The 12,489-nt window shown below is 42.4% G+C and overlaps 1 protein-coding gene across 1 annotated transcript in view; it reads right to left on the bottom strand.

Annotated features, from left to right (window-relative positions):
• rtf2 (replication termination factor 2) overlaps positions 1 to 12,489 on the bottom strand; it is a 166,301-nt gene that overhangs the window by 21,348 nt on the left and 132,464 nt on the right. Inside the window, exon 7 of the mRNA XM_078236308.1 lies at positions 2,269 to 2,323. Coding sequence (XP_078092434.1) covers positions 2,269 to 2,323 — 55 coding nt within the window. The remainder of the gene's footprint in view (positions 1 to 2,268; positions 2,324 to 12,489) is intronic.

Genomic DNA, 12,489 nt, shown 5'->3' with positions numbered 1-12,489 from the left:
GTGCACACGGCAGAGGCTGCAGAAGGTACGTGTCAAAAAGAAGAATGTTGATCAACCAAGCAGGAAAATCTCAATCAAAGATCATTCCTAAGTGACCCATTTCAGGCTGACCACTGAGGGGTAACTAGGATTTAACTGAAATGGTTTTGTTTACAATTCTTAATAAAGGCATTGAATTTAGAGTGGAAGTGTGTCAATCATAATTCTTTCTCCAAATATAAGAACAGTAAAGTCATCTACTGTGTGCTGACACTTGGCTGAACTTTACAATCCTGCATTATGGCAATCTTAGTGGAACATTAGAGCAAGAATACACTACACTCTGGCAATAATCCACCTATTTCTTCAAATGAACAGACGCCCTGATATTCCTGGAGAACATTCTATATAGTTATCATGCCAATGTTTTATGCCAATTTAGCCTGTGCCCATTTAAATGTGGCAAGCAATAAACATGTGCTGCCAGTTCCCAGTTCTTCGGTACTGTAAGAGATCAGGGACTTTCAGTGGCTACTGGGTTGGACAGTTGAATGACATGCATGACATGATTCTGGCATTTTCTGTGCTTTGTGGTTCAGATGCCATGACCGTTCAGTTTTCTGTGAAAAATGTACGAGTGAACATGATCATTCTATATTCCTCTGCTGGTGCGTCTCGTTTTTAACCTTTACTTTGGTATTAGATGTAACAGGTCGGATCTTGGGTGGCAGCAGAGGGAGCAAGGGAGTCCTGTGCTTTGATAGCACCAAGTTGGTGGTAAAAGGTTAAACACACTGATTCAGAATTTGCGTCAGTGAGTAGCGAACTGACAGCTGACCTTGAAGAAAGCTGCTCGCAAGGATCTAGCAATCTCTGCAGCATGGATTTCACTTTTCCTGACGTTAAGGTAGCACGGTGGCACAGTGGTTAGCACTGCTGCCTCACAGTGCCAGGGACCCAGGTTCAAATCCGGCCCTTGGTCACTGTCTGTATGGAGTTTGCACGTCCTCCCCGTTCCTGCATGGGTTTCCTCCGGGTGCTTCAGTTTCCTCCCATAGTTCAAAGATGTGCAGTGAGGTTGATTAGCTATGCTAAATTGCCCCTTAGTGTCAGGAAGGTTAGCAAGGTAAACATGTGGGTTTACGAGGATAGGGCCTAGGAGGGATTGTTGCCGGTGCAGGCTGGATAGGCCGAATGGCCGCCTTCTGCACTGTTGGGATTCTATGATTCTAGTTTCAGTCCAATGTCAGCTTGATTTGATTTATTATTGTCACATGTATTGGCATACATAGTGTGTGGGAGGAAACCGGAGCACCCAGAGGAAGCCCACACAGACATGTGGGGGAACGTGCAAACTCCATACAGTCACCCAAGACCAGAATTGAACCTGGTCCCTGGCGCTGTGAGGCAGCAGTGCTACTAACCACTGTGCCATCAAAAAGTGAAAGTGCGCACTAAATCAAATGATTCCTAATGTTTCTATCTGCAGGGACTTGAACGGCACATCCTGTGGAAGAGTAGGGAATCACAGTCAGCACCTCTGGATTTCTGCTGTTAAACAGTACCTGTACAAAGCCAGTTTTACAGACCAATAAAGGCAAACACCCAACAGTTTCGGCCGCAAAATACGGGCTGTTAGAAAGACAATCTCACATATAGATCAGGGCATCCGATTAACAAAGCTTTCTGAATCACTGGAAAATCAGGAGCACTGCAAATCAGGAACAATGACCTCTGACTCCTCAATATGATTTTTTAAAAATAAATTAAAATATTTAAGATATTTGAGATTTTTACAGTTTTTATGCTACTTTAGAGTGACACAACATCGCACAAAGCAGCATGACAGAGAAAGTGCAAAAAGAAAAGAGTTTGAGGATCTTGAATTATCACGTAACAGTGTCTCACGCCAGCAATTTCTCAAAAAAGCTTGAATTTTGAAAAGGAAGTTGCATCCACGCCCTTAACAGGAAATAAAAGTCTCGCATTCCAAACTAGACCACATTCGGTAATTGTGTTTGATGCTTGCATGCATAAATCCCCCCCCTCACCTCTTCCACCACAACCATGAGAAAGGTTCCTTGTTGGGAATGGAACTTCCCAGAATGTAGCAAATGAGTTCACACATACGTGGCAACTGTGGTTTATGAAGAGCCGCACAATCATCACGGCTACTGTACTTGTACCTTATGTGGAACATGTAGGAAGTTTAGAATTTGGTGCAACAGTATTTATTTCATGATCTTCAAAGCAGGGAAATGCACTTTACTGACATATTTTACACAGTACCTTCGATATGTGCAGGTTTCGCAACAGCCTCAGGTGCCTTGGATTTCTTTGCTTTCTGGGGAAAAAAACAAGCGATTTCATCCAACATGAAAATAATAAGCAACAACCTGATATAGTGCAGTTCACAGCAGAACGGTCTGAAGCCAGCAACATGTCACTCCACAGACAGAGGATGGTGATGTTCTGCTACATTTAACACTTCACAGAACGTTCAGACTTGTCCAATGTACACCTGCGGGCCAATGCGCCTGGAAAGACCCTCTCTGTTTCCCTCGCCCTCCCTCAGCACTGGATTTATAAATGCAGGTCAAAGAAATAAGTTTGACGTATGTTTATTGGCCATTTCTCTCCCACATTTGCTACTGATAGGCTCACCACTAGGCCTATTATATGGGAGAGAAGCACATCATGTATGATTGGAGGAATAGTGGTGAGATTGGGGCCTGAGAGACGGAAATGCTGGTGAGTGTGGCTCTCGGAGACGGAGATACTGGTCATTATGAAAGGCCAATTGTGAACTAGTTTGGAGCCATAAACGGGTTTGACTTGGGACCACTGACAGCACAAAAGGAGCACCAAAACTTCAGTAAATTGTCGGACAATCACTTCTTCAGAGCTTTGTACTCTTTGAAGTAATGCAAAAGTTATTTTAAGCAGTGCTGCCACAACTGATGCTTGTTTTCATTGAACTGAAGCTGGCTAAGCTTCAGAAATCATACAGCATTGCCAAGAGGTTACTGCTCCAAAACAACCTAGCCTAGCCTTAAAACAATGTCAAAGAGCAGGCAACGTGATGCAAACTTGTGGGATTTTTACTTGTAGGCCAGATACATACCAAACGCAAAATGCACTTGCTTAAAGTAAGCTGGGACATTAAGTTCCATGGACAATTTCTCTGTGGTTTAAACCACTGATGGCAATCTAAGCAATTGGACATAGAGTCATAGAGGTTTACAGCGGCCCAACTTGTCCATGTTGTCCTTTTTTTTAAACCACAAAGCTAGTCCCAATTGCCCGTGTTTGGCCTATATCCCTCCATACCCATCTTACCCATGTAACTGTCTAAATGCTTTTTAAAAGACAAAATTGTACCCGCCTCTACTACTACTTCTGGCAGCTTGTTCCAGGCACTCGCCACTCTCTGTGTGAAAAAATTGCCTCTCTGGACCCTTTTGCATCTCTCCCCTCTCACCTTAAACCTATGCCCTCTAATTTTAGACTCCCCTAAGCTTTGGGAAAAGATGTTGACTATCTAGCTGATCTGTGCCCCTCATTATTTTATAGACCTCTTTAAGTTCACCCCTAAGCCTCCTACGCTACAGGGAAAAAAGTCCCAATCTATCCAGCCTCTCCATATAGCTCAAACCATTAGGTCTGTTTCCATTCTATAAAACGTTATGATTCTAAGTCCCGATAGCATCCTAGTAAATCATGTCCAGCTATCATTAGAGTTTTTTTTAACTTTAAGGGGAGCTGCAGGATATCAGCTCTGCAAATGTGTGCAGCTCAATCTTACCCAGCTATTCAGCGCTGTAAGCAAGACCATCAAAAATATGGTCATGGGCTGCACAACAGGGGAAATATTGATAACTGATGTCCTTCAGCATTGTGTAAAAGTTTGGCTACAATATTTTTTTGCACATTGCATTATTTTTCTTCTTTGCCTGAGAGTGAGACAGCAAGATACTGTCACAGAGGTGAAGCTCATCCACTGTGGAAACGACAGAAAAGCTCTCACAAATTTCTCAGTCAATTTGATAGTTTTGATCGAGTCCTTTCTTTCGTACTCCAGATTAAGGGCTACCTCTGCCATCATACAACCCATCAGGTCTTTTGTTCTGATGGGATTGTCAGGGATACTGCTATGCCTGTGCTAGACCATGCCTCTGAAGAAGAGCTGTGGGCAACTAATGAGAATTCTGTCCCTCGATTACACCAAGGTCATCTGCAAGCTCCAATTTCTCCATAAATACCTGTTTTAGAAACCAAATATAATTCTTGTTTATTGAGCAGAGCAGATAACATAGGGAATTTGTTTTGGGTGCTAGAATGGGGGAAGGTTCAGGTTGGTTCCCCCCAGATCTGCCGGGCCAGCTGGATGTCTTAGGGCAAGATGGTGACCCACATCTCATGGATGGCACATATGTCGGTGTCCTCGAAGAGCCCAAAGAATCACTGATTGCACTTCATAATTGCTCCACTCCTGGTGTCTGTGCTTTCAGCTGTCGGGGCTCCATGCTATGGGATTCGCTCCCCACACCTCTCCGACACTTTCCCTCACTTTTTTCCTTTAAGACACTTCTTAAAACCTACCCTTTTGACCAAAAGTTTGGTCACCTGACCTAATATCTCCTTGGTGGTTCAGTTGCATTTTTTTTTGTAATGCTGTTGTCAAGCACTTTGGGGGCATTTCATTACATCAATGGCACTAAATCCAAGTTGCTGTTGTGCACTCATGTGGTCCTCAATCCGTTGCTCAGGCTTCTACCTATACCAGTAGAAAAGCATTTCACACTTTTCATGTGTGTCTGGCTTACAAAATACACAAAGCAATGGTGATGCTCACCCCTATAAGCTGTTGGAGATCTTTAAATACTGCAGCAGCTGTTTCCCCTTCCAATCAGAGGCTGCTCTGACACATGTCGTTCCATCACAAATTCCAGAGCCTGACAATGAAAAGTGATGATGTGGAGATGCCGGCGTTGGACTGGGGTAAGCACAGTAAGAAGTCTCACAACACCAGGTTAAAGTCCAACAGGTTTATTTGGTAGCAAATACCATAAGCTTTCGGAACAATGCTCCTTCGTCAGATGGACAAAGGAGCATTGCTCCGAAAGCTTATGGTATTTGCTACCAAATAAACCTGTTGGACTTTAACCTGGTGTTGTGAGACTTCTTACAATGAAAAGTGAGGCAGAGCCAGGACCTGTGGGCATGAATCCCATGCAGCCAATAAACCCAGGCCTTGATCGCTGACAACATGCACATCTTTGTCATTCCCTCGATGTTCCATCTCTAAATATTTAATTCTCATGCGCGTTCTAACAAGCCAAGCTGTAAGCCACAACCTGTTAAAATTCAGACTCTGAATTTGATTACTTATAAGAAATAAATGAAATAAAACAGACAGCTAAAGAAATACACAGTAGACTCATCGGGACCTCTGAAGACAAAAGACAGGCTACACTCTTGTACATAGACCCTTTGCCAGCAATGAAATTTGAAAGGGGTTTGTTTAAAGATCATTACTTTATTTTATTTAAAAGTTTGTAAGTGGTTCAGAATAAAACTAACTCTTCAATTACCAGTAATTTTTCCTCTATCTACCCCTTCAAATATTTGCTTTCTTATTCTAGTTTTTCGAGGGTAAACCCCTAAGAGCTTCTTCAATACCTTTTAATGGACTTAAACTCAGATTTAAGCTTGCCCTGCTTTCTCTAATCATCTGTGTCCAGTGTTTGTGTTTGATTTGTTGCTATTGACTCTTGGAGGAGTCATCCGAGATACGGTTTAACAACAACTTTATTCAAAACAAAGAATAGATGCAATTCAAGCAAAATACTCTGGAAATCTGAAATAAAAAGAAAATGCTGGGTAAACTTAGCAGAACCGTCAGCATCTGTGGAGAAAGAAACAGAGTTAATGTTTCGAGCCCATTCTGAAGAGTCATATGGATTCTAAAAGTTAACCATTTCTCTCTCTACAGATGCTGCCAGATCTGCAAAGAATAACCAGTCTAGAATGAGACTTCATCCTGTCACAAGGCTGAAAGAAAGAGAAAACCCCATCATGGTGGTATTGTGATCTCACATCTCTTCCAAGATGTTGTGAACTGTTTCATTTACATATCTACGTTAATCCTTGACACTAGATTTTGATTTGTCACATGTATTATTAGTCCAGTGAAAAGTATTGTTTCTTATGTGCTATATAGACAAAGCATACTATTCATGGAGGAGGAAAGGAGGGCATACAGAATGTAATGTTACAGTCATAACTAGGTGTAGAGAAAGATCAGCTTAATACATGGTAGGTCCATTCAAAAGTCTGTTGGCAGCAGGGTAAAAGCTTTCTTGAGTTGATTGGTTCGTGATTTCAGACTTTTGTATCTTTTTTCTGGTGGAAGAAGGTGGAAGAGAGTATGTCCGGGGTGCATGGGGCCCTTGATTATGTTAGCTGTTTTTCCGAGGCAGAGTGTAGATGGAGTCAATGGATGGGAGGTTGGTTTGCGTGATGGACTGGGCTACTTTCACAACTCTTCGTAGTTTCTTGTGGTCTTGGTCAGAGCAGGAGCCATACCAAGCTGTGATGCATCCAGAAAGCATGCTTTCTATGGTGCATCTGTAAAAATTGGAAAGAGTTGTAGTGGACATACCAAACTTCCTTAGCCTCCTGAGAAAGTAGAGGCATTGGTGGATTTTCTTAACTATAGCATCGGCATGGAGGGACCAGGACAGGTTGTTGGTGATCTGGACATCTAGAAACTTGAAGCTCTTGACCATTTCCACTTCATCACTTTTGATGAAAGGACATGTCCTGCACTACGTTTCCTGAAGTTGATGACTATCTCTTTCATTTTACTGACATTGAAGGAGAGATTATTGCCGCTGCACCATTTCACCAGATTGTCTATATCTTTCCTGTACTCCGTCTCGTCATCGTTTAAGATCCGATCCACCATGGAGGTGTCATCAGCAAAGTTGAAAATGGAGTTGGAGGGGAATTTGGCCACACAGTCGTAAGTGTATAAAGAGTATATATAGTAAGGGGCTGAGGAGGTAGCTTTGCGGGGCACCGGTGTTGAGGATAATCGCAGCCTTGGAAAATATATTTGTATGTTCATAATACCAGTGCATATTTTTTCCAAGCTTGTACTAGAGAAAGCAGCTTGCCGCTCCATATCACAACTCTCTGACTATGGGTGGTTATGATTTCAAATGGAACAGTTAAGTGGGTCTATCTGATGTATGCAATTGGTTCATTCTGAAAGTACAACCAGCAACAGATAGAAAAAACTCTCAAGTCTGCAACAGCCTTCCAACGTGCAATGGAAAAAGTGTGTTTTGAATGTGGCACCTGAGACAAAACATGAGTTGATGCTGGATAGAACTGATACCACTATCTTTTAACTGTTCACAATCTGCAATGTTTTTGTTACATAAAGTAGCGAGAAAGTGAGGCTATTTCTGTGTAGTTTGTATACTTTGTAAGGGATGTGGCCACCGCCTGTTCAATCGTCATACCAGAAGCTAAACATAACACCAGGAAACACAAACTGAATGCAGTGAAGATGAACTTTTAAACTTGGTTTCCACATAGGCAGCGATTAGTCTGAAGCCACCCTGAGATTTCCACTCCTTGTCCTTCATCTTAACTAAACGTGGTTTAACTAACGACTTCGTAATTATCAACAGTTTTTGTCAGCATTAAGCAGAAGCTGCAGCGTATGCAGTGGACGAAAACTATAAGAATATAATAGAATAACTGACCAATAAAATTAGTTAGATACACACCAGCTGAAGCAGAGTTCAGGCATGCATTCCCAATAAAATCTCCAAGTATCTTTTTCATGTGAAGTACTCCTGGCTGCTCTCCCACATTCTATCCTCTGTAAATTGGAGGTCGTCCAAAACTTTGCTGCCCATGTCTCAACTTGCAGCAAATCCCATTTCCCAGTCACCCCTGCACTCGCTGACTTACACTGGCCCCAGTCAAGCAACATCTTAATTTTCAAATTCTCATCCTCAAGTCTCTCCACAGCCTCATCCCTTTACATCTCTGCAATCTCCTCCAGCCCCACGGTGCTCCTCTAAATCCTGCCACTTCAACATTCCCAATTTTAGTCAGTGGCCATGATTTCATTTGCTTAGAGCTCTAAGTCATAAAAATACTCTTCTTATACCTCTTCACGTCTCTACCTCACTTTCTTCCTTTAAGACACTCCTTAAAACCTACCTCTTTGGCCAAGCTTTTGATATTGACCTAATATCGCCTGACCCCTTTCATGTTTTTTCTTTTATAATGTTCTGCGAAGCAACTTGGGATGTTTAACTGCATCAAAGGTGCTGTATAAATAGTCATTGTAAAGCTTCAGATATATTATAAATTGGGAATTTGAAAAAAAAGACTTCTGTTAACAGTTATTTTGATCAATATTGTACTGCCCCTCTAAATGCTCTTTTCCAAATGTGAAGATTCCATGGATTTTTTAAACCCAAAACTTGGGACGTTCAATCTATAGCCTCTGCATCCTGAGAAAACGCTAGACCCAGCTGTACACCTTTTGGTACTCTACTCGCGTATTTCATAGAAGCAGAAGCTAGAGGTCGGAGAGGCCATTCAGCCCTTCCAGCTTGCTGCACCATTCAATATGATCATGGCTGATTCTGTATCTCGATGCCATATTCATATGTCCTCCTCCATGTCCCCCTACTAACCTTATCTCAAGCTTACTACTTTCTTCCTTGACTTATATGTTGACCATCGAAAAGAATCATAGAATCCCTACAGTGCAGAAGGAGGCCATTCAGCCCATCAAGCCTGCGCCAACAACAATCCCACCCAGGCCCTATCCCCGTTTTCCTATTAATCCCCCTGATACCAAGAAGCAATTTAGCATGGCCAGTCAACCTAACCCGCACATTTTTGGACTGAGAGAGGAAACTGGAGCACCCGGACACAGGAAGAATTCTCCTCATCTCTGTCGTAATGGGTGAGCCCTTATTCTTTAAATAATGACCCCCCTAGTTCTTGATTCTCTGACAAGAGGAAACATCCTCTCCACATCCACCCTGTCAACCCCTCAGGATCTTATATGTTTCAATCAAGTTTTAGAATCACAGAATCCCTGCAGGGCAGGAGGCCGCCATTTGGCCCATCAAGTCTGCACCAACTCAGCATACCACTCAGGCCCTATTCCCATAACCCCACGTATTTACTCCACCAATCCTCCTAACCTACACAATTTGGAACTCTAAGGGGCAATTTAGCATGGCCAATCCATTTAACCTGCACATCTTGGGAATGTGGCAGAAAACCAGAGCACCCGGAGGAAACTCACGCAGACACAGGGAGAACATGCAAACTCCACACAGTCACCCGAGGCTAGAATTGAACCCGGGTTCCTGGCGTTGTGAGGCAACAGTGCTAACCACTGTGCCACCATGCTGCCCCAAGTGCCTGTTACTCTTCCAAACTACAGTGGATACAAAGTTAGTGCTTGGAAAAACATCTGCAGCAGCACCATCTCTGTTCTTGGGGGCATTTGGACGTTGCAAGTTTGGAGTAGATGGACCTTGAATCGTACGGTGCCTGTTTCTTAACGGGCTGGTCAGCTGGTCTTTTCCCAGGAGAGGAGGCCTATGATACAGAAGGTTGAGCTTACTGCTCAACAGTAAGCTCAGCCTTCTTCCCTACATTTGCTTATTGACCAAAAACGCTTTTGGTTTGTTTTGCAACATTTCCTGCCTCAGCCCTTAGCTTTGTCTTAACTGCAAGAATCTTAAAATTAACTGTACCAAAGCTCTTCCAAAATGCACCATAAACACACCCAGGTCATGCAGAATGTGTTCCTGTTGGCACCCTTGCCTTTACGTGTCTCACACGATCAACTAAGATTTTCATCTTCACTTTCAAATTCTTCCATGGCTTCGCATTGTTCTCCTCCAGCCTCATTCCCTTGCGAATATGCTTCAGTTCTCCAACATCAGCCAACTTCTTGAGGTTTAAATTGTCATTTCAAGTAGCCAAAGACCTCATTACAATACTGTTGTGGACTTCTCCAAGTGTCCTGGAAAACATTCCTCAAATGCCACCAAAAGGCTGGTTAGTTGGTTATTAGTCTCATCTATTGATTATTTTAGTTCTGTAAGGAACAGGCATTGCAATTTAGATGGCACTGTCTGACGGGTCAGTGAAGCTTCCTGCCTTCTGCTCACACTCATTGTCCTTGAAATCATTAGCCACTTGGGCAATACAGCAAAGGGGCACCCATGCCACTGAAGTACATGAGAAATATGTGTAGTAGCCAATTCAGCCCTTCGATCCTGCTCTACCATTCAATATGATAGCGCTTACTTCTATCTCAATTATACCTTCGATCCCTATTTTCATACCCCTTAATTGCATGAATAGCTAAAATAAAACAACTAATCTTTGTCTTGAACATGCTCAAGGACTCAGCAATCACGATCACACTAAGTGAAGAAATTTCTCTTCATCTCAGTGCTAAAAGGCCAATATCTTATTCGAACACTGCGGTCACCAGTTCAAAACTCCCAACCAAGGAAAAATCTGAGAAGACACAAGATCAGAAGTAGGCCAGTTGGCCGATCGATTCTGCTTTGCCATTCAATGAGATAATGACTGATCTGATATGACAACCCTCAACTCCACTTTCCCGCTTTACCCCCATAACCCTTGATTCCCTTACTGACTGGAAATCTGTCTATCTCAGCCTTCAACGTACTTAACGACCCAGAGTCTACGGCTCTCTGTGATAAATTCCACAGATTCACTAACCTCTGAGAAAAGAAATTCCTCCACATCCATCTTCAATGGGAACTCTTTACTCTGAGATTGTGTCCTCTTGTCCAAGGGGGAAACAACCTCTCAGTATCTACCCTGCCAAGCCCCCTAAGAATCCTCTATGTCTTCAAAGCTTCAAAGAGTACAGGTCCAACCTACTCAATCTCTTCCAATAAGAAAATCCTGGGATCAAGCTAGTGAACCTTCTCTGGACTGCCTCCAATGCCGGTATAGTTTTCCTTCGAGAAGAGCACCAAAACTGTTCACAGTATTACAGGTATGGTCTAACTATTGACTTGTACAGTTTTAGTAAGACTTCCCTAGTTTATACTCCATTCCTTTTGAAATAAAGGCCAACATTTCATATGTCTTCACTATCACCTGCTGAATTCGCATGCTAGTTTTTTGTGATTTATTCATGAGGACCCCAAATCCCTCTGTGTTGCAGCTTTCTGCAGTCTTTCTCCATTTAAATAATATTCAGCCCCTTTATTCTTCCTACCAAGTATATAAAGTCACATTTTCACACAGTGCCTTGCACTGCTGCCTCACGGCGCCACCAGGGACGCGGGTTCAATTCCGGCCAACTGTGAGGAGTTTGCATGTTCTCCCTGTGTTTGCGTGGGTTTCCCCCAAGTGCTCCAATTTCCTCCCACACTTCAAAGATGTATAGGTTAGGTGGATTGGTCATGCTAAATTTGCCCCATAGTGTCCCATGTGTAGGTTACGGAGATTAGCAAGGTAAATACACAGGGTTACACGGATGGAGGGGTGGGCCTGGGAAAGATCTGTCCGAGAGTCGGTGTAGACGAGATGGGCTGAATGACCTTCTTCTGCACTGTAGGGCTTCTATAATTCTCTCATCTGCCAAGTTTTCACCTAACCTGTCTATATCCCTCTGTAGACTCTGTGTTAGCCTCACCACTTGCCTTCCCACCTATTTTTGTGTTATGTGCAAACTTGACAATAGTTTCCCTGAAATGAAAAAATATTCCTTTCCTCCATGTCTCTCTCCCTCACCACTACTTTTGTCCTTGACTATTTAGCATTCTTGGAATGCTATTAGTGCCTTCTAAAGTATTTGTTAAACTCCTCTGTTGTTTCCTTGTTCCCGGTTATTATTCCCCCAGTTTCGTTCTTTAAAGGTGGCTATGTTGACTTTGGCTCCTCTTTTCCTCTTCATATATGTAAAGAGCTTTTATTGTTCATTTTTATATTTCTTGCTAGTTTAGCCTCTTAGTTTATCTTCTCCCTTTTTATTAATTTATGGGATAATCTTTTGTTGGTTTTTAAAACTTTCCAAATCCTCTGGCTTACCAGAGGATTTGGAAAGTTTGACACGTTGTATGTTTTGTCTTTCTGTTTAATAATATCCTTAACTTGGCTATAAGATCATACCCATTAACCTCAATATGTGTCGGTAATTCATTTATTTTTGCCAAATACTACATGTATTTATGTAGAGAGCCATTACTTTTGCCCTTTTACCATTTTTTTCTCCTTTGACCCTATTTGCTGCTTTTTGTTTCAAGTGTTTGTACACTCTGTCCTTTTCTATTACACTCTGGGTATCATTACTTAAATAGCTGCCTTGAAATGCGGCCATACCATTTTGCTTTGTAAGCCTATGCATTCCCTCTCCAGAACCATCCCCCCTTCAATTTAGTTTAAAGATCTCTTTACTTTCCCAGTTAT

The sequence above is a fragment of the Mustelus asterias genome, chromosome 20, assembly GCF_964213995.1.
Source record: "Mustelus asterias chromosome 20, sMusAst1.hap1.1, whole genome shotgun sequence".
Classification (NCBI taxonomy): Eukaryota; Metazoa; Chordata; class Chondrichthyes; order Carcharhiniformes; family Triakidae; genus Mustelus; species Mustelus asterias.
The sequence above is the reverse complement of the archived record's forward strand: the minus strand, read 5'-3'. Positions and strand labels throughout refer to the sequence as shown.